The following is a 23138-nucleotide window of genomic DNA, read 5'->3' as shown; positions in this document are numbered from 1 at the left end:
CCCCAAGTTCCTCCAAGTTCCATCCACACACCAGTGTCCACAACCAACTCAGGCACTGAGTTCAGGCACTCTGAACATTTTTGGTAAAAACCTGAGCTTCATTCCCCACTCTCCTTCACAGAATTTGAGAACTGAATTGACATCCCATTTACTGAAGACCCCTCTCAGTGCTACAGTACCAATAGCAATCTTGTTGCCTGTTGCTGTCTCCTGCCCCATTTGTTTTAGGCCAATTGCCCTTAATTACGGTATTTAGAAGTCAACCAGTGACCCAAAGGCACAGGCTCAGTTTTGAGGAGTTCATCTAGCAGAGCAAGTACAAAAAAAAAAGTTGCTTCTTGTATTTAAATCGAACAATGCTTCTTGGAAAATAAGCATACCCTATCTCCTTCCAAACTGATCTTACTTGCTGTGGTATACCAGAGACTAGAGCTTGAAAAAAAATATATTTGAGAAACTAATGACACTCTTAGAGAAAAAAAAATAAGAACAAAGCAAACAAAAATATTTACCTGGGTTGATGGTCAATATTTCATAGCAGTCACTTGACTTATATGAGTCCAGTGAGTTTCTATCGTAACATCAAACTCCAGTACAGTTTTGACAAGAACAGGAATTATTCTAGTATGGAATATTAGCAGCTATTTAGAAATCCAGAAAGACCAGGAAGAAACAGTACTTTTACCAGCATTTCTTAAGGGCCAGCACCAGAATAAAAAGCATATCCATCATACATAGCCACAGACTTAAGGCTGTAGCTGTAACCTTTAAATAATGCATCACCCAGAACAGTTATTTTTCCAGAAAGGGTTTTAAGTATATGCACATTATTATAACAGATTAATGTAGTATGTACCAACTGCATTTTTTTCACATTTACTTCTTTCCATATTGGAGGAAGAGCTCATAACACCAATCTTATTCTCACACCTGTGCTCTAAGAAATAATTCCAATTAGTTCAAAGTTAGTTGTGCAAATATGCTCAGTCTCTGTGCAGTATTTTGGCAGCTCTGGAAGTTGGCAGCTTATGGAAGTCCAAGATTAACAATTCAGTATACATTTTAACTGATGAGCAGTAAATAAGACTGGCACCTACACATTTAAAAAGTAAATATAAACTACTTCCTTGCAGTGAATAAGAAGCTTGCTGAAGAACGAGATAGGATGCAACACGGTAATAAACAGTTTGCAGATATTCAAGATATTTTAATGTCCTCCATTCAATTTATGGGGGGAGTAGTTTCTGTTCCATATCAGATGTCCTTAAGAGACTATTGAAGGTAAATCTGAAAAATAAATAAATAAATAAATAAATAAATAAAAGTAAAATGGTCTCAGAAGGGCAGTCTGGTTACCCTCAAATTCTCTCTAATGAGATTGTAGGCTAGTGAGACCTGCATTGTAACACCAGACTGAATCCCATCTGCATAGATTGTATTTTATTCCTTCTCATTATTGCAATTCTTTATCCCTTCTAGCTCTGACTGTAGTAGTTACGTGGGTAAGTGCAAGTTATGGTGGAGGTGAAAGATTTTTATTCACAATTCACACCTCTAAGCAGTATTATAACATTCTGGGAAGCAGGCAGTAATGTTTTCCGGAAGTTTTCCCGGTCTGTATTTACACCACACAAAGCACATACTTGTTTAAAGTTGCCAGAACACAACTTACTGGTTCCCAGATTATTAGACCAAAGGCTGCAGTAAGCACATTGCTCCTGGTACACACGATCTTACTTCTGTCTTCCCTTCCTCCTTGCAAGCTTTAGTTTTTCAGAAAAGTATATTACCGCATCCATTTCTCTTTTTGAATCTCCTCTTTAACAACTTTCCAATAATAATAATGATACACAGAGGAAGGGCTTCTTATTCAGAATTCTCTCTCTAAATTATCAGGTTGATCAAGATTTTATAATTATGAGGGAAGTAAACGAAAAAGTTTCCAGAAGTTCAGTATATTAAAATTTACCTGGCTCAACCCTAATGAAAGAAAGTTTCAGCTGGATTAAGGTCATAAAATATATTTCAAAATTGCCATTTACAAGTATGATTATACAACTCCAGGGCAGATGGCATACATGATATGCTATTTAAATACCTCCATAGGAATGAGTTTCCTGTTCATCCTTGTACATACTAGATGCCTGAAATCAGTGACTCAAAGTAGTAACAGGTCTAGCATACAAACCTATTAGAAGAGTTTATAAAAATTTCTTAACTCCACTTTTTCATGGTTTGTCCTACTAGTTTGTACACTGACTGTTGATTTACTGTAGAACTGCTCACTACCATACCTAGAGACGTTAATAGCCACCTTCTGCTGAGAAGTCTTCAAAAGCCCTCTTGTCATACTTAACTGAGATCGAACAAAACTTTTTAAACTTTTTAATAGCAAAAATATTTAAATGATTTGTCAAAGCAACATACAGCTTGAAAAACCTCATGCACACCGATATATGTACTAGGCAGCATGCATTCTCACACCAGTAAAACACAGCTGTGAGAAAAATAACACTCTAAACCCTAGATTATTCCAGTTAACTTTTATGGTCACAACACTAACAGAGATAATGAAGCCATCATTTTATGTGTAAAGTAAATTAAACATCTGTCATCTTTCAATCATTTTATTTTGGTACTTTTAAATATGTTTTAATACAACAAAGATAAAAAACAATATATTAATTCAATCTGAGTTTAGAATCAAACAATATTCACTTATTTACAGTACTTGCTTTAAACTTCACTGGCAAACCTTCTAGCCATTAAGTAATACTATTTTATACTGTCAGAGCAAAATTGAAGTAACTACTCAGCGTGACAAGTCCTGTTTCTGCATCCCTACTATGTTAAGTACCATATACAATGCATTTTGTGGTTACTTGCATTTGACAAAATTTCTCTTAACAAAACTGAATTGAAAAAGACAGCAAAACCAAGTTACAGGTAGTCTTCAACTACATAGTCACTGGACTGACATGTCAGGTTATTGTGCTCCACATTTATCATCTTAAATTCTTATATGCCTATTACAAACTGGCTTTAAAAATGTGCACATCACTGAATTATGTACATAATGCTCACTGCAACTTTCTTAAAATAGAAACAGTAAGTATGCAGGAAACTACTATATGGAAAGTTCAGAGTTCATATTTTAGTGTTCAAAAGGCTGGGAGTTTTTGGGATATCCGTAACACAATGAGAAAGACATCTGCACGTTCATTCCAAAGTACTTTTTCTTTTTTCCTACAAGAAATACCATTTCAATGTCAAACAGTGACATATCAAAGATGCATGAGAAAGAGTAAACTGTATTAATCATCACTGGTCTATCAATTAATCCTTGTTTCATAGTCTACATGTGCAAAATAATTCAGAGGGCAAGCGGCTCACTGCTAGGATTTCTGCCAAATAAATTTCCTACTTAAAGATGATGGTGTTTTTTGTAGTTATAGGTCAAGTTTGCATAAAGGAATCCTACATTATTAAAACAAACAAACCAACCAACAAAAATGGAAAAGTAATACTGCTTGTAAATTCCAGCCAACTTTTCAGTAGAAACTACACCGACTAGACAGAATAAAATACTATCTGTCAGAGTCATTATAGGCGACTTTTCTTTTGTTACACATGCTTCACATCCACAAAACCTACCTTTTGTCCAAGACATCTGCTATTTGTACAAATTCACATTTAACGATTACATTTCAGCTCCACAATACTTTAGATGCTTAAAACCCCCAGTGGACTTTAGCATACCAAAAAAACCTAGCTAAATAGTAATGGACAAGTGTAGCACTGAAATGTGCAAACAGTGCTTAATTAAAAAAAAAAAAAAAAAAGATTCTGTTACAAAAGACTTGTTTTGACATCTCAGTTCAACCCTTCCCTCTTTCCCTTAGATATTATTTTTGGCACTACACGAGACACCACATATAGATAGCCATACAGAAAAGGTGATTATAGGAACCTGCACTTTTATGTTTGTTGAAGGATTTCAAGTACTTTTTAATAATGTTATTTAACATGCTTACATCAAAAAAACTTTTTCAAATCATTTAACCAACTCTGGCTTCTTAGTACACCTAGCTATCAATTCTATTTTATTGTATTTTTTATTAAGAGTTGTTCTCTCAGAAGAGTATGTAAATGTTGGTAACTTCTTTCAAATTCTGCTGGAATGTTTTCTTCTAGGGCAGATGTGAAAAAATGAACACGGAAAACAAAATAAACTGACATTTTCTATTCCCATTACTTATCAGTATGCACCTCTTACATAGCACACACCTCATCTAATCCAAGGAAATGCTTAAACTAAAATGGTAACCCTCACTAAAGCCAGAATATTTAGTTACTTGCTTAAAGTTAAGCCTATAATTTGCTGTACCACAAGCAATACACTTACAGGATCCAATTCTTGTTAGTCTTGGACATCTGAAAATTTCAGGCCTATCTACATTTTCATACTGTCACTTGGTATTAGTGTTACCTTGTTTACCAGAGGACATTAAAATAATTAACATATATGGAAACTTTCTATATCATTATTCAAGAACAGCTGGAGGAACCTTGCTTAAAGATGCTTTCACAAGTTTTTATTAGTACTTGTAGTTTATTAAAAACACTTATATGGAAACCTTACATCTGTACGCAGGTACAGTATCACAGCACCACTAGTTTCACTGACTGCTTAGTGGATCTTACAGAGAGGAAAAACTAAAGGCAAAATGTTCAGGAAAATTATTCTAAAAAGGTATGTCATAAGGTAAAAGAAAAAGATGGAGAAGTGGCTGTACCTATATCACCATCAGGTCGGTGCACACATATATGTATTTTTTACACACTACCTCCAAGCAGACAGACTTTTCTACTTGATTAGTTTATGCACTTCATAGTCTTGAGTCACACTGTTAGACGCCTGTACCTGCCGACACAACGCAGCAATTCATTCATTTCTCTGAATTCAGATGTGTGCACTCCCACGGACCATGGAAGATGACTGCACACAACAGATGCAGCAAGTTGAAGGAGAGCAAAGAGACCGGTGCGCCAACATAAGGGAGGAGGACAACGCTGAAGATATTTAGCATTAAATCCAAGGCCCAACAATGCTCTGCTGCCTTTACTTAAAAAGGCTTGTCAGCAGCAGTGAAACAGCAAAATGCTTTTAAACCACTGCCTCTTCTGAAAGGAGGTACGGAATTTTAAGCCTGTCAGTCATTTGCAATTTGTTTCCACCTCATTAACAAGAAATCTTACATTATCAGATTTTCAGATCAACTGTGATCTTTTAGCATTTGAAATCAGATTTTCTTTTATCATTATTATTTAATTTTTCTTTTTTCTTTTTCCTCTTGGGTGTTTACAGACAGACAACACTAATTTCCAAAACAGAAAAAGCTCAATTATCCTGACAGTGTTTTAACCCACTTCAGTTCGCACAAGAACTACCTCTTTATATTACTCTCATACGCAGATATCTAGCAGCAAGTGAAACGGCACAGAAGAACACGCTTTCATTAAAAAACACTGATAGGCGACACTGATTTAAAACATGGATTTACTTAAAAGAATTTGAAAAAAAAATAAATTAGAACAAAAAAAGAAGCCTTATGTTTCAAAGTATGTGAACTTCACTAAAAAAAATATTGAAATGGTAGCTTTACTTTACGTAAACATTGTTACACTGTGCCGTAATTGGAAATTCTCCTGTGTGCCTAAGTTGCAAAATATTTTTTTTTCAGTTTAGACACAGCTATGCTGGTCAGTACTGACATGTTTCTTTTTAGAATGAAGAGCTATGTAAGTTTAATTGCATATCCCTCCACATGTCAGAACTCAGAATACAACCCCCTGCATATCCTGACAACAGAAGTTTTCCTAGAGTTTAAAAAACAGTATTTGTAACTGTGTGCATTGCAAACGCAAATATAAATTAAGAAATAGAGCTCTGATTATAAAGTCTCAAGAGGAATGTTCAAATTGCCTTTCGGAAATCAGAAAGGTAAGGACAGTGAGTGAACAGTCTTTAAGTCTTTGAGTATTTTCTCCTTTTCTTCCCCCTTAAGTGCAAGAACACTCCCCCAGTTTGGATGGCAAGAGCCACTACACTACAGCAGACTGAACAATATAGTAATATACTTGGAATTTTGCTAAAAATTGGAATGTTACAAATATAAAGTATGCAGAATAGTACAATGTGTGTGTGCTCAATACAGTTGGCAGAGACTCTTTAAGATGCACAATTCCTCTGTGGTATAGGAGCTAAATGAAGTTACAAAAGTAATATGAAGAGTGCATGATAGTCAAGTTAGTACAATCCAAGTTTATAAAAGGAACACAACATAGACAACTGCAAAATTCCTCCAAAGAGATCCTTCTCTATTCGAGCTTAAGTACATTGTGGTCATCACGTCAGCCTGTACCAAGCCAGAAAATGCTTCATGCGACTTTCCAAGGCTGACTTAGGCTATGACTTTCGTGCATACTACCTATTCTGAAATTGTAACAACAAATTAAAAAGGCTACACCATTTTTACAATTTGCACCTTTTACCTATCCATTTTCATTTAGCATAAATCTCATTTCAAGCCTCTACAGCCAACATTAGTATTGTCCCCTTACAAAACACTGCATAAGAGGTCACTGCCTGTGATCCTTGCTTATGCATTAGGGAGTGTTTTGTTTGTTTTTAAACAACCAGAAGTCAACTGTTTATGGTACTTTTATCTTTCAGCGTAATAAATGAAGAACTTAAATTAAGAACTAGTCTTTTTCTCTTTTTCATGTTGTTAGAAGAACATATACTGTGTGTATATATATATATATACAAATATACTGTGTATATATATCCAGAGATATTCACCATATTGTTGACATCAGAGTGCTAAAACATACATCAATATGAGCACTACTTCAAAAACTCACTATTATTACTTTTCCTGAAAGAATTACTACATGCATTTTCCCCATCCATTTATGGGACAGTAAGATATGTGAAGATAACTGTTCTGTTCCGCCAATGTTAAAGAGCTGCTCCTAAAAAGCATGCATAGGGCTGGGTACAAAGCAATTAAAACCACACAGAAAAAATATGTTGTGGCTTCAAACACACTAAAGCTAAATTAATATTACTTTCAGTGGATGCAGCATTTACTTTAACTCATTTATTTAAAACAAAAGGGAAAACTTTCAAGTGCCAGAACAACCATATAGACAGTTGATAGACTAGACTAAATAACCTCTCATCAAAAAAAAGAAAAACAAAACATCACTCTATAGCCACATGGCAGACTTTCATTTTTGGCAATCCGTACGTAGACCATTTATATTGTCAATTATACTTTAAGACTTACTATTAACAGTTAAGAGACTCTTTTAGCAAGGAACTGTATTGCTTTCCTCATTATGACACTACTCCTCAATCTTTAAGTATACGCAGAGTTTGTTTCAAGAATTAAATTTATGAATGTTTTAAAAGGAAGTCATTGTAAGGTCCTAATTTTTTAGTCAGTGTACATAAAGGCTGGCATGTCAGGTAAAGGTGATTAACTGGACCTGCAAAGGGTGTATTATATTCAGTACAAGCACACATTTGAAGTGACTTGAAGTTACTTAAACATTCACACAGAACCTTACTATTCTGGTTTGTAGTTATGATTCACTGATTGCCTCTACCAGTCCCCATGTTGTCTTCCATTAAAACAGGAACAAAACACATCCCTGCAGACTGTGGCGACCCCATTCTATGGCTAAGAATCTAAGAGGCAAGACAAGGAGGCAGTGGCCATGGAGTGAAAACTGTTACTTCATGTCCCCTCCAGCTAGCCTTGTAGGGTCTTAGTCACAACAGTTCATAAAAATCTGAACTGACATTAACGCTCTTCAGCCAATCAGTCTTTTCATTATCGTAGGTTTTGAGAATGGCCAGCAGTACTCATTGGGAACAGTACCATTAACATTGCATTCAAAAAAAGAAAACATTGGAAACCAGATCCTTGCTCTTCTACTCTGCTGATATGCTCTAGTATTAGCCAACGTGTGGTAATATAAAAAGAGTCTTGTAGTGATGTAAAAGGCAATGAAGACATCAATAGAGTAATGTTCATGTGCAGCCAAAATGAAGAAGATTCCGAAGAGGTTCAGGACCCAGGATAAGGTGTGCAAGAAGTTCCAGCTCCTTGGCGTATCTAGGAGAAAACAGAAAGGGACTGACCTAGAGTGTCTCAAATCGCTGGGCTGAAAAGTGCACAGCTGACAATAAAAAAGCAGAAAACAATTAAATTCCCTTTTTTTACAAATATAAAGTTTCTTGTAAATATATGAAGTTCTCTGAGTTACTTCTATAGCAGGAAGCATTTCACGAACCAGACAGGATATACAATTCAATCCAGGACAAAACTGAGCAAGTTTATGTGCAGTTTTTTCCATCCAAAATGTGATGAAATTATTGTCTTTGTCAGGAAGTTTTGTTTACATTCACACATCCAATAAATTTAGTAAGAACAAGTTACAAATGTCAACCACTTCATTACTGCTTTACTAATACAGCTGGTATAATTCTTTTTCTGGATTAACACAGCATCCTAAAGTTCTTCAGGACCATGTAAATCAGAATTTGGTCCCATTGGCTTTTGTTAATGAAAATCATGCCTTTTTACATGTATAGGGGGAAATATTACGAAGTATACATTATTCTGTTATTCCAGTCATTTGATCAAATGTGAACTCAGGCTAATTACCTTAGCTTGCTATATAATGTATTAAATAACACTTAATATTTACAGAAGAACTCTGTTTCATATAGTCTCACTTATGAGATTTCCTATTTTGGATCTGCGGATTATACTAAAGGTAAATAAACCTAGACTGGGATTTTGTCTGATGGGTCACTGGCAGATACATAGGTAACAGAAAATCATTAATACCTTCCCTAGTATTATTCCCCAGTAGCTAGTTACAAAGCCTTTCTGATTTCCTGGCTCACTTCACTTGTTTTTTCCCATGTGCCCTATTTACCCTCTCATTAATTTACATGGTTCTGCTCCTTTCCTGTCTGCAAGTTAACTGCCACAAACCTGAGAAAAAGCCCATGATGTGAATTTGTTAATTTTAATATTACTCAACATGACTATGGCTGAGGGCAAGTGGCAGAGAATACTTAAGGACATTTAAGTATTTACACTCTTGCACCTGTGGTTGACAGCAAACAGTACAAATTCTTAATACTTAAGGACATTCAAGTATTGACACTGTGTACTTACATTCTGTGACAAAGAAGTTGAGCATGGTCAGGACAACAGTGTGGCCACTGAACATGTAATCGCCACACGTATGTACTCCAGTTAGAGTCATTCCAAAGCCACTCCATATTGCAAATGCCCGCTGGAGTTTTGCCCAAACATTGCCGTACAACTAAAAGACAGTAACATTAACCTTTAGTAAGTTCCTCCCCAGCCCAAACAATACACCCTTAAAGTTATACCACAGACAATTAGAAATTAGCTGTCTAGCACTATGTATGTTTAGTAGCATCAATCATTTTGTGTCTTTTATTAAAATACACGTTTGCACACCTGCGGATTTTATTGTGGCAGTCAGTCCCATTAGTAACTACAATTAGTACCTCTGATTAATCCTGGCATTTAAAACAAGTATTTTGTTGCAAGTCATTTTCATACGAAGTCTGCCACCTTTTTTTTTCTTCCCCCAAATGCATTCTACCTCCCAATGTGTCACTGGGAATCTTCTAGTATTCAGCTCAAACTTCTTCCAACTAAAAGATCCCATGTTCTATGGAATATTTCTTCTTAGACGGGGTGAAATACTTTGTTCAAAACAAAGCATCCAACAAGACAAAGTGATTATTCCACTTTCATCTTGTCTTTGTTAAGTCAGTGTCTTAAGTGCTTATTTCTCTGATGTATTCTCTTCAATTTATATTGTGAAATATTCTGAATGCCCCCTGCCTCCCTTCACCAAGTCACCATCTCCTCCCCAGTGCAGCACGTGTTTCTAAGACCCCTAAGGATGCATACATGCACAATAGCAACTAATAAAGTTAGGGATGGAGGGGAAGAGAAGAACAACGTGCTATTCTAACAAATACACACCTAGCACGATGGTCACAGTAATTGTAACTATAACTTATACAAAATTTAAAAATACATATTTTTTTAAAAAAAGAAATCGTGAGAAAGAATTTAAAGCATTTTAAGTTTTTACCTTTCCAGTACACTGCAAGTGCTGGCCTGGCACGGAAAGTGAGGTAACAAACATTGTAACGCAACGTAGTAAGAATACTGTCCCCATGAGGCTGCACAGCCTTCGCAGAAGTATAGATCTGGGAAAAAATATATAGCAACTGACAGTAAGAATACTAATATATTGTATTTATACATACATATTACTCAGTAATGTTTATAACTCAACATTCTTGATTAAATCATCCCCATACTCCATTTCAACAATAATATAAGTTTATGAGTTTCTTACTAACTGTAGAGTCTTAATTAGTCCTGATAAATTCTTTTTAAGTCCTTCCTCTAAATCAAGGTACCACTTAATTTGAATGTATATATACACTGTACCTGTGTTTGTGAAGCAGAAGAACCAATAGCCAAATGTAGCAAAGAATTACACCACATACTTCAGTCATAGCAAAAGCCCATGGTATCCTTGGGACACTAAAAAAAAAAAAAAAAAAAGGAAAAAAAAAGAGGATGTTAACCTAAAATACAAATACAAAGGCTGGACTTTTTCTTTCTAGTCTCAGTACTTAGAAAAAAGCATATAAGGTTCTAACTACAAAATGAACTTTCGTTAATATCACAATAGTTTATACTACAATCAAAATTATCAATAGACTGAATTAAATAGAATTAATTTTTAATTACATTATCTCCTTTCTAATAACGCACTTTCAGGAAACATTTACACAGAATTCACTAAGTGAAAGAAAATCTCTAGTTTGTTCTCTTAATTTACATGTGATTTACTAATACGATGTTCCTTTACCATTGTTTCCCAACAACCTTCAATCTGACACAAACTTGCACATCAATTATACTGCTTATGCTTATAAGAATGCCATGTCAACACAATGAAATGCTGCACAACTTTAAGTCATAAATACCTGTAAGGAAGCAGAACTACACAGGAAAGTATTAGGAAAAGTATAAACTACTTTTGAAGTTAGATTTCGATAACAATCACTGTATGAAAACAGCTTAGCCTTGCTTGTCAAGATTTAATACTTCCTTGTGTGCACTAGCTACAATTTTCGCCATGCAACTTCACCAAAATACAGACTGACAATTTTCAGGAGAGGCTGTTTCTAATAGTTGTATTCTCTTTGATACAAAGGGCTAGCAAAGCATTGCTCAAATGCTAGATTTGTAGTAATCCTCTTGCACTGTTTGATGGCTTGCTGCGTCTGATCTCCTCCATATCCTTCCACCGAGTATTGTGGAATTTGTCCTGGGAACAAAATCCAGCAATGACATAGTTCTCATTCTCTCTCCCCTCCATCACTTTGTTTGATTAGGTCCATTCTTGCTGAGCTGTATCTAAATTTATGGGGGATTCTGCACTCTACGTTAAAAGATTAGGCCCCTATTGACTTCATTAAAACCATTAATGAAAATGGAAATTACTGGCAAGAATAAAAAGACCGTGACTTTAGACGGTTTATCTTGTCTTTTGGAACTCTCCAGGCCATAAATTCTCCATGGTGCAAGTGAACTTCCTCAAATGGAGCATTTATCTCCTACAGAATTTCTCATCATTGACTAGAATTTCATCTCTGGTGTTGCGCACCCCTTCTGACTGAAACGGAATATATTCTTTAACACTAAAAAAGGCACAGGCACTGTTTAAGGCATTAAAGTATTTTTGTACACAGATACTCTATGGTTTGTAAAGAAGCTGGCGTATTCAGTCTGCTTCAGTTTCCCTAAATCATTTTCAGCAACTTGACATCAAGGAGACAACATATATACAGTATCAATGCTATCCCCGTTCAATTTCATCACCATTGGCACTTTGTTTACCAACTTTCCCAAAGCATAGTGCATCTCTTCTCCAGATCTTCAGCTATCTGTGGGCTGCCAGGACTGTGAAAGAACTTAATTCTTAAGACCAAAATACTTCTTCATCAAAAGTCTTCCTATGTGAAGAATGTTATGCTTCACAGCAGCATCTGAATTTCAGAAAAAGTATATGTCTGCTTACCTATGAGAGCTGACCATCATCCTTTTTACTAGAATGAGAAGATGGAAGAATTAATTCCTGTGTTGTGATTTGCTAAAGACGTAAAATTAAATACAAACGGGGTAAAATAAGAGATTACCTTCCCCTGAGAAGATCAAATCCCTACATCTAACAGAAGCACATTTCAGTCTTAGCAGAGGGTTTACTACACTCATTACAATTTTGCAGAGACATTTTCAAGAGCATAAGAAATGCTGAGAATGAAGAAAAAGCAGCCTATACTTTAAACATGGTTTTATTGTTTTGTTTTTAAAAAAATAAGAATCTTACCTATCTAGAAATATGTCTGGTAGAGGTGGATACGTTTGCATGTCAGGTACTCGTTCGTGTACTATAACCATAACAAATGATGTAAAGCCGAACACTATGAAGACATATACGCAACTCAAAACTGTTTTCCAGTACTCTGGGTCCAGTCGCCTCGTGGAGTGTTTGTTTTTTCCATTTGCATATTGATATTGATCACCATTCAAGTCAGTAATTGGCCCATCATAGTCCCGAGGTACTTCACCATTACAAAACCAATCTGCACCCTGCAGCGAACCAACAGTAGTGCACACTGTGCCAATGTGACTATCGCTGTTGTAACCCAGCTCTTCTAGGACATCAATATGTTGTTTCTGTAGCTTACGTATGGACAACATTAGCCTTTTGATATCCCCCAGGACTTTGATTTCCAATGGAGGGGATCGTAAATCGTATTCTGTAAGTGTCAGCAATGTAATTCCATCTAGCCTATGTCTATTGCACAAAATATCCACGTATTCACAGAAGCCTTCTTCCTTCAGCCACTTGGCCACGTTCTTGGTTGTCCAACGTCGAATGCAAAGCTGGTTATTGCCTGCCATCGTCCTTCTCTATCCACCAATAAAATTGACCTGTTAGATATTGGAGAAAGAGAGAAGACCTCAATGTTTAATGAAGATTACTGAAACATCAGTGTCTTTTGTGCGTCTTTAGATGCTTAATTATGCAAAGATGTTTTATGTAAGAGCCAGCCAAAAACCAGACATATGATTTATTACGTAAGTAATACAAAACTAGTTTAAGCACTTCGAGTCCAGCAAAACTGAAGAAAGTTTATCTAACTTGATCCCCAATAGAAATTTAAAGCCACCTAGAAGCAGAATATTTCCTAGATGTGCCCAGTCTTTTATTCTTTTGTTAAAAAAGAAATTCTGAATTTGTGAATTATGCTAGGCAACGAAGAACAAAGATTATCCTGTTTAAATAGTAGCTTAATCATTAGTCTTTTCTGCTGTTTGCAGTTCAGAACTAAACAAGAAAGTATAGCCAGCAACTACGTAAAACTGAATTAAGAGATAAAAAAATAGCACATTACAGGTCCAACATATTCCACTGATTTAAAATTCATCCAGAAGCTTTGGCAGCATGACACCCCCCCCCCCCCCCCCCCAAGTAAACCTAAGACAAGGTATCTACAGTCATAATGACTTGGGATATCTTCATTGTATGTTAATGGTGCAGTCGTCATACTTACATACATCTGTTTGATCTGCATACTTCAGATAAATGATTTGCAGTATCATCTTTACTTCTTGCTGCTTGTTTTAAAAAGGCACTGTATCTATTGTTAGAAGTAGCACTTATAATTACTGGGTGCAACTTTTTCTTCACCATACATCTAATAGGACCATCCTACTTTCTTCTATAACAGAGAACATTTGACATGTCCATCAAGATTTCCCATCAGTACAAAAGATATAGGTTAGAAGAAAAATGGCAGCACAACTCAAAGTTGCCCTACTAAAAGAACTGAGGGAGTGGTACCTCTGACGATATTCCCTCTGCAGCTGTTTGCATGTAAACAGCATGTACGTAATGCAGATTTGATTTCTCAAAACTCCACATACAGTCAATATGTACATAAGCTTTAATACCTTTATTTAAACAGCTGCTGAAACATCCACAAACAATTACTAGTCTTCTCCACATCTACTATATTCTTCCTTCTACATGTAAGAGCATATTTGTTCATTTCTGTTATCTTACTACTTTTGAAAATATTGCTCAAAACAACTATAACACAGCTATTACAAAAGAAATTATGACAATTTGCAATTAATGATCAGTTAATTGATCTTTTTGTACTTTTTTTTTAATCTTAGTCAAGTAAAAAAACAAACAAAAAAAACCAACATAACACTTAAGTTGCTCATCTGGATTTCCAGCTTCAACTAGAAATGCAGATGAACTGCAAACGTTTGCTATCTCAGTGTTTTTACAAAACTGTAGTCATCACAAGTTTTCTAAAAGCAGTGAATTTAGACTTACCAAAATGTACTCAACTCACTGATCTGTCTTCTAACCAAAGCAACTTCTGAGAGCAAAGGCAAGAAACTTTCTTTACCCTATCAGAACTCCATTCATTTGAACGAACCAGTATGAGTCAAGAATCCTAACACCAACCCACTGTTTCTTCATATGGCATTCCAGAACTTATAAATGAATGAATAAATACATCTGCCCTTGTGTAACATGCAGTAAAAGTGACCTTGCAACACTGAGGAAGCATACCCCAAAACTTCAAAGGTCATTACTGAATAGAGTGGACCTGGGAGAGTCTGCATCAGCTTAAGATGCACCTGATAGGACCTGCTCCTGCTTTTAAATGCTACCAAAGGAAAGACATTCAGCCAACTGCAGAAGACAAAGATCACAAAAGAAACAAGCACTTAAAGCACAAACTTCACCATTCCACACAGCTCACAGCTAACTTCATCTTAAGAGCAATAGGTTAAGTTCAGCTTTGATGCGAGGGTATTTTCTTTAAACCCAGAAGCAGCACTCTCCTTCAGACTACCCATTCAATGCCACTTTTGTAATTTACACAGTAAAAAACACTTTTTCTTAGCACTTAATCTTAGCACCTGGAATACAATACAGACCTCTATGCCCAACTGCTACTATTCAGTTTTGAAGCTTACTAAAAGTGTGAATTTACAGGACAGAAACAGAAATATTCTATACTTAGGATAATCAAAAGCCTTAATTTTTTTCCATGCCTTTTATGCAATTTCTTTATCCCAATATGTTAACTTGGACTCCAATACAGATTCCATTTATGCTTCATAACATTTCCAACACTAGCCACCTGAGATTCAAGAGTGATCGACGCAACAGAAGAGAGCAAGTCACCCAGATGACTGTACTTGCCTTTTGGAAGAAAACAGCACTAAGAGCTACTTTGCCTTCTACGTTACTGGTTTTATCTCCGAAACCAAATAATGGAACGCATGAATAACATGGACCAAGTACAGACTGAAGTGTAAGAGGGCAAAATATACTTTTCTCCTGACATCAGCAACGTCTGCAGCTAGCTGGTTGATTACTTTCCTGTTAGTTTATATTTAGTCAGCCCATCAGCAGTACATATCATGTGTTCCATTTCCCCTTTTCCTTCTCCAGCCTTTCAATTAACAGCATGGATACCACCGAATATGAACTATTCCATGTGCTCAATACGCATCTGTGTAAGGAGTCTTTTAATTTTATTTTACAAAAAAAATGGTACTTTATAAGTCATGAATATTTCTACAGTTTGGTTAGGGCATTTTGAAAAACAAGTTGCCTCTGCAAGGCTAGGCATACCCTACCTATTTTTTCCAATATATTTTTCCTAGATTTTCCCTGGATTTTCCTAGATTTTCCATATTTAAATATATATCTCTCTCAAAATTAATACCCACAGTTCTATCATGTTTTCCTCTATTGAATTACTGCCCGTCAACCATTACGCCCATAACTTCTCCAGCTTATGGACACTGAGTCACTACCCTGAAGTACCAACGTGGAAAGTCAAATATTACCCCTACGATAGTGAAGGGAAAGTAGCACTGCCATTACACCAACATCGGGCAGTAGTCCTGTTACAGGAATGTCCCATCATAGAAACAAAGCTCGTTTACACCAGAATCATAACTGAGGGGTTAGATGAGATTCTGGCTGTGCCTGCAGCAGGGCTAATGGGATACCGAGCGACTTGGCCCCAGACACGCATACCAAGCTACCAGCATCCTTGCTGCTCCACAATTTGACCACATGTACAAGGCAGGGCCCGTGGCTCTCCTTGCTGACATGCTTCAGGATTTTATTTCCCCAGCTAGGTTCAATTCTTGCCATTCTTGAGAGTAGTTTTAGGAAGGATGCTGAAGAACTATCACATCTCACGCGACGTAACCTACATTTCTCTGTAAGGAGGTTTCAGGCTGCAGTTTGCATATAGGCGACTCCAGCTCAGTCCCTCCTTCACCAGGTCAGCTGGCCAAGGAGCACAGCACCTCACACCTTGGGTGAAAAGTTTTCCTGTACAAAGTCTGCTAGCTTGCAATGCGGGCGTGACACAGGTTTGAGGCGTTGGCTGTGCTGCTGCACAAAAACACCATACACAGAAGTGTACGCTGAACCAGCCTGCAATAGTAAGGCTACTGTCTGGCACACTGACTGAAGAATGCTGTGCTGGAAACAGCACTGCCTTGTCATGCACCACAAGTCTCAGGCACCCCACTGCTTGCATCAGCAGCTCATCACCTGCTCTTCTTGAAAACTCCAAATTCTTCAGTGCTTATTTAGAGCAAACAGCACCAAAGGTTTTATAGCCATATAGCATGCATTAGTGCAGTGATTTGATCCTTACCTTGTACATGTCACTACATACAGTCTATCTTCTAAACGATGGGAGAAAAAGAAAACTTGCAAAAATAGGACAGGATTTTTCATTTTTTTTATACAATACCTAGATACCATGCGATATATAAAACTGATCAAGCATGGCACAATGCCCACTGTAAGACTGAAAAATTGGATACTTCCCTGAAGCAAGCCTACATTAATTTCAAGTGCAGCAATATTACTGCAAAACTTTCGTTCAGTTTTATTTAGTGACTTTGCTGTTAGAATTGCTTCATAAACATTTCTATTACGTGACATTGTCAGCAGTATTGTAACTGTACTCAAAGGTCTTAATGATATTTATGAAAGTAAGATAAGAAATCTTAAAGTAAAACTTGTTTAGCTTATTCAAAGTATTAGATTTTAAATCATATAGGAAGATGTGCTTTCCGAGAATTATTCAGTGAAGTGCTGCACTGTGGAAAATAAAGAATTGATACTGTGAAATCAAAGACTAGCTCCATATGCTTAGAAGAGCCCTTCTGACAGAATGCCTCCACGCAAAACTGACAGCAGCTATTACAGAAAATCCTGAAAGCTAAACATATTTGTCTTGAGAACCACTAAGAGTGATTACACACTGCAGCAAGCTGAACAGAACATACACCGCTCCTTGACTGTTACACCTCATTAAACCAAATGGGTTGTACTACACTCAAACGAACACTAAAAGCAGCTCAACTGTTGATCTACTAACCAGCGAACAAAACATTTTTTATCCTACCACCATAATTCAAGGCACACACAAGTGATTTTTAAGCAACTGATCAAGTACTCCCCCACTTATCACAGAATGTAATTCACAGTATTCCATTAATGTTTGTACAAGACCTCGTACATTTCACATTCTAAATGTCAAATGTGAAGTATTTCTTCCTCCAACTTCAAGAAATCTTGCATCCATCTGGTAACAGAACATTTGCTGCTCTTTACCCTTAGACAACTTACCAGCAAAACACCTCAGGTGTACTGTTTTCCCCTTTTACCTCTTCCTTTTCTTCTCACACCCCCATTTTCAGATGAGAACAGGGGATGACACGAACAATCCTTCCACATCCAGAACAACATCTGAAGTGAAGCCATGTTTGTTCTTACTCCTGACAATGACTTACAAACTGATCTTTTTAAGTCTTGATAAAATCTAAGCCTTCTTCGTTTTAAATGCATTAATACACACAAGAAATAAGAAACTTTTACAAGTTATGTGATCGTCATTAAACATCTACAACGGCTCAGGGATCCCAAACAGATGAGGGGGCAGCAATGCTGAGGCTCTGTACGAGGAGAAGCGACAGTACAGAACCCGAACGACTGCGGCTCCAGGACCGAGCTGTCCTTTTAACCGTGTATTTCTGGGAAGAAAACAAAACAGAGCAACAGAAACAGGATCCCCCAAAGCAAGACACCGTTAAATTTGTGCTCGCTGCAAACCTGCAGGACGCCTCCTCCACCGAGCAGCGCTCCCGCATCCCAGTCCCACCACGCTTCGCAAGGAGCCTCCTGCCAGCGGTGCACACCTCGCAGTGCCCCGATCCCACACCTCATCGTGCCCCGGCCCCTCCGGCCCGCTCCCCTTTCCCCCGTACGGCGCAAACACCAGGGCGCCGCAGGAACCTCCTCCCCTCCGGCCGCCACCAGGACCCCCACCCCAGAAACAGCCACCCCGGGGAAAGGCAGGGAAGGGACGGGGGGCGCGGTGCAGGGACACGACCCGCACCCCGCTCGGCCCTCGCTCACCCACCAGCGCTAAGTGGCAGTGCCGCAGCGCCCGGCCCCAGGACGGCGGCGGCTCCTGGGCGCCCTCCCTCCCTCGGGCGGCGGCGGCCCCCGCCGTCTCCCCATCACCCGCACGGAAGCGGCGGCGGCGGCGGCGCGGAAGGCGGAAAGGGCGGAGCGGGGCGGTGGCGGCATCCGGGGGGGCACCGGGCGGCAGGCCCAGTATCTGCCTCCGCGGCTGCCGAGGAACCCCCTCACAGCGCTCGTGTCTGGTCAGGGGAAGGTGTCAGAGGCACTGAGGGGCGACCTCGACTCCTGGGGGCTGTGAAAGGAGCCGGGAAGGTGGTGGAGGCGGGCAGAGCTTCTCAGAGCGCGCCAAACCTTCCTCTGGCCCAACAGCTGAGCTGACGAGAAGCGCAGCTTGTTGCTTGTCTAATAACAGAACGTGCCTAAATCCACGAGAGGGTGCAAAATATTCTGTAGGAATGCACATTAGTATATGTTTTTACCCAGTACAGTCTTACCTCTCACAGGGAAGTACCTTAGTAGGGCCTGGTTGGGAGAAAAATGGAAGCTTTTCACCCCACTAACCAGAATTGTCACCAACTTTTTAATCCACACTAAACAGAATTGCCATCGACTTTTTAATGAAACTTATACAGTTATAACATTCAAAGAAAAAAACATACATGGATAGTCCATGAAAATACCACCCCCCCCCTTCCTTTGAAGGCATACATGTGGAAAATACAGCTGAGAAGACTTGCAGGACCCTTACAAAGCTTTATTTCCATATAAATAAACTCTTCCAAAACATTTCTCTCTTCAGAAGCATGATTTCTGCACAATTATTATTCTCTGCTGTCTGCAGAGGAAATAAATCTGAAAGCCAGCAGCTGGCTGACAGCACTCAAGTGTTTCTCCAAGGTGATCCAGAGCACAGATGTGAACAGCACAAGTGACTTATGAAAGCCTCACCCGCACACTGTAACTGCAGGTGCTCCACAACCTATAAATAATACAAATGGAAGGGATAGAAGGGGACAGACAAATTAGAACTAAATGACTCCAGAAATAAATTTATTTTGTCTATCAGCTGGCTGTGTTAGCAGTCAGGCCTTTGCAGCAGCAGCCTGAAGAACATACAGAAATTTCTGTATCGATGATGTAATTTCTATGAGGTCCAATACAAGTCTCCTAAATTGTTGCTTCCTTTGAAGTAAAAAAGCTCAGGTGCCAGTAACTTCATTACGTTAATAAGCCTAGCCTTTTCAGAGAATTTGGCCTCATACTCTTTTGAGAGGAAAAAGGGGATCTTTTGCAATCCCTATGCCTGTGCATTCACAGTGAAACAAGGAAATTTTGCATTTCAAAATGCTTCACAGCTACATCAAGTTGTCAAGTCACTGAGCAGTCTAATGCAGCTGCCCAAGATTGTACAGTCTCAGCTGTAATGGAACATATCCATTTTAAATAGATGAAGCACTGGGTAGGCAGAATAGACACCAGCTGTAAGAACTTCTGCTCATTATTATGTTGCCCTGATACTGGTTCAAAGATGCTTCTTCGAGCTGTCTGTTCCACCTAGCTTTTATTTTTTACATGAAACAATGTGTTTCTTCCCAAATGAGTGCTGAAGTTTGAGGGAACATTCCTCCTTCTTTGCCAAGATCTGGTAGCCTCTGCAATCATTGTAAGAAGGAGATGCTGTATCTGTCCTCTCGATGTTCCTTTTCTTTCCCTCCACACAAATTAGATGAAAAACTGATGAGTCCAAATCCACCAGTGACCTGTAGATCACATAAGCATGAATCTGAAAAACAAACAGACAAAAAAAAAATAATCCAACAGACCTGAAGATAAGCCGTTAATAAAGCAGGTTGAAAGTCGAAGCAATTTTGCTTACTCCAAGTCCCCGTTCAGAGTGTATTCAAAATTGCTAGCAGTCATCCTTTTTTATGGGAGGTGACAGGAAAGTGCTGCTTTATTCAGAGTACTCTGGCTTTTTTTTTCTCCTCCTTTTTAAAAATGTAAGTATTCACTAGAATCCACAAGCTCATTGGATTGCATAAAGGAAGCAAAAAGTGCAAGCCAAAGGCTTCTTATCCCATTCCCCTTCACTGTTTACAGTTTCCATCTGAAGTCATCACTGCTAATGGCATTTTTCTGGCATCTAGTTTCATCACCTAACAAATATTTTCAAAATGACCAAATTAGCTTACACAGAAAAGTGATAAAGAGCACAATTTAAAACTTGTAACTCTTAAATGAAAATGCACATCTAATAGCTGTTTAGTCACTGTGCTTCAAAGCTGAAAACTACTTTTCCTCGCTAACATCTGATGCGGTATAAAAGGGTGAATTATCTAAATAATTTGTGCTTTATATAACAGAAATTTCTGATAAGCCTCATTCCATCACTGTGAGTTATGTCACTTCATGCTACGTGACATGAATGCATCGATCTAAGTTTGACAGGCAGAGCCAATGCTGACATGTCAGTCTGAGAATTTATGACAAATGATACGCTACTGATATTTTTAAAATCCCTGCAGATTGCCAAGAAAAAAAACAAAGCACTCTTTAAACTATGTAATTATACTGTGTGCATCTTTAGGTTAAAAACAATTTATTCAATTTACACAGTTATATTGATTCAATGTTCAGGCTGACATTTAATAACAACAAGAAAGGAAAATTTTATTGAAGTTTCCCAATTACAAAAGGTCCATTTACAATATATTATATATATAGCAAAGGAAAATGAGATGTGTGAATGTAATGGGGTGTTGGTTTTCTTTGAAACAGTCTTTGTCATTAAATACTGGTGTTCGTATTCAATAATTTGAAATGATCAATCTCTCTCCAATAAATCTAAAGACTATTCAGGAAAGAAAAGCCCTGGGCGAATAGAGAACAAATTGCCTATAAAAATTCTCTTCAAGCAAAGAATGCAGCATGGGGGGGAGGGGGGGGGGTGAGTCTTTAGCTAGAGGTGCTAATTGATCTACATCATGCTTTTTTCTTTTTGGTGATCTCTTCTTTGTTTGCCTTATCATCTCCATACTTGTGTTGAAGCATACTCAGATCAGTCATGTGTGAACTTTCAAGCATCTATTTTTAACTTTAACTTTCTTACTCCCATAAAGGAAGAAAAAGGGACTGAACGGCTAAGAACTAATCAAATTCATCAAGCATAATTGATCTTCATCAAGAAGATGAACTTGTCAGAGCAAAAAAACAACAGACTGAATGCCATGTGCTAAGCAGATGGAATTGTTCCATAGGTTATGAGCAGATTCATGTTGTAGAACACCAGAAAATCCTGTCTCACTTAACGTTGAACTAAATGTACCAGGATTCAATCAGTTCCATTCTTCTTCAATAGTTAACCATCCCAAAAAACAAATCCTGAAAACAGGGTGACGAGTGAAATGAGTAAATTTCTTGATGGTGGAGATGAATGTATCTAGATAGTCATATTTGTTTACACTAGCTGAACTTCCGTGTTGTAGTATTTCCACTGTAAAAAGCCTTCTTCCTTCAGAATACGTGAAGGACTTGGTCCCAGTTTTCACTGGAGAGAGAGAGAGAGGTGTCACAGATGTGGCATCAGGTGGGACTGATAGCAGCATTTTCAATAGGAGAGACTCTATGCATGCCCTATTTTTGACCAGTGCACATATTCCTGGTAGTGCCACGCTGCACACTAGTAAAGCACTCCGTGGCTGTTTACACTGGTGCCACCTATTACATTATTAGCCAGGGAATGTTTGATTTGGATTACTGCACCACGTACTACCTACAAAATAATCACAAAGGCATAGTCAAACAATTAAAAGGATGCCTTCTGTTAGGTGTAGATAATCATGCATTAATTCCAGCTGAAATAGCAGCTATTTGTAAGATCACGCATAATTGCACAGGTGTCTGGCTTAGGGTTGCTCCCTGTCCCAACAGTCAGCAGAATGCAGGAATCCTTGGTACCTCAGAAAGCCCCTGATGCAGAGAAAGCTAGTTTCTAGTTTCTTCTCTGTTCAGAGTGGCCAGGTTTGTTGCTTTTCACACCTTTTCTGAGTCACTTGAAAAGGACCATGAAAGAGGCAAAGCTGTAGTGAGCCAAACTCACCTGGACAAGAGATTACACCTGGAAGGAATCTGCTGCCAAATTTTAGGACAAAACTAAGTTCATGTTTTCCATAGTGTTTTTGTTTGTTTGTAATCATTTGCGTTGAGGCTGCCTTTATATGAACTAAACTACAACAATTCTTCACAAAGAGAATCGTGGCCTTTTCCTGAATGCTACCACAAGAACTTTACCAGAAGCCTTTAGTTTTTCTTAGGAGTGTTGGTACTTCTGCTGAGAAGGATCCCCAGCCTCCTGGGAGTTTAATGCTAACACACATCCCAGTAAAACAGAGCTTGATAGTCCTGTGCCAGCCCGCAGACCTGATGGCTAA

The 23138-nt window shown here is 38.1% G+C and overlaps 1 protein-coding gene across 2 annotated transcripts; it reads right to left on the bottom strand.

Annotated features, from left to right (window-relative positions):
• Nucleotides 1-2611: 2611 nt before the first annotated feature.
• On the bottom strand, nt 2612-18856 carry SAMD8 (sterile alpha motif domain containing 8). 2 transcript variants are annotated; one of them, XM_080597178.1, is made up of 6 exons: nt 18704-18856; nt 12541-13148; nt 10590-10685; nt 10225-10342; nt 9264-9414; nt 2612-8189 (listed from the first exon to the last, which is right to left on the bottom strand). In XM_080597178.1, exons 2-6 carry the CDS (start codon nt 13116-13118, stop codon nt 7885-7887), a joined length of 1248 nt encoding a protein of 415 aa, XP_080453304.1. In that variant the 5' UTR covers nt 13119-13148; nt 18704-18856; the 3' UTR covers nt 2612-7884. The 2 variants fall into 2 exon arrangements, with proteins under 2 accessions (XP_080453304.1, XP_080453305.1); XM_080597179.1 differs by lacking the exon at nt 18704-18856 and adding an exon at nt 13772-17890.
• Nucleotides 18857-23138: the final 4282 nt, after the last annotated feature.

The sequence above is a fragment of the Anser brachyrhynchus genome (genome assembly GCF_964034855.1).
Source record: "Anser brachyrhynchus genome assembly, chromosome: 6".
Classification (NCBI taxonomy): Eukaryota; Metazoa; Chordata; class Aves; order Anseriformes; family Anatidae; genus Anser; species Anser brachyrhynchus.
This window is presented reverse-complemented; position numbering and strand designations above follow the sequence as displayed.

Bases quoted from the DNA above. Each gene is read 5' to 3' on its own strand.
- SAMD8 (XM_080597178.1), bottom strand. From the start codon at position 13,118: ATGGCAGGCAATAACCAGCTTTGCATTCGACGTTGGACAACCAAGAAC. The intron at 10,343-10,589 runs GTACAGTGTATA...ATTTTTTCCCAG, and splicing joins CTTCTGCTTCACAAACACAG to ATCTATACTTCTGCGAAGGC. The intron at 9,415-10,224 runs GTAAAAACTTAA...ACTGTCTTTTAG, and splicing joins ACTTGCAGTGTACTGGAAAG to TTGTACGGCAATGTTTGGGC.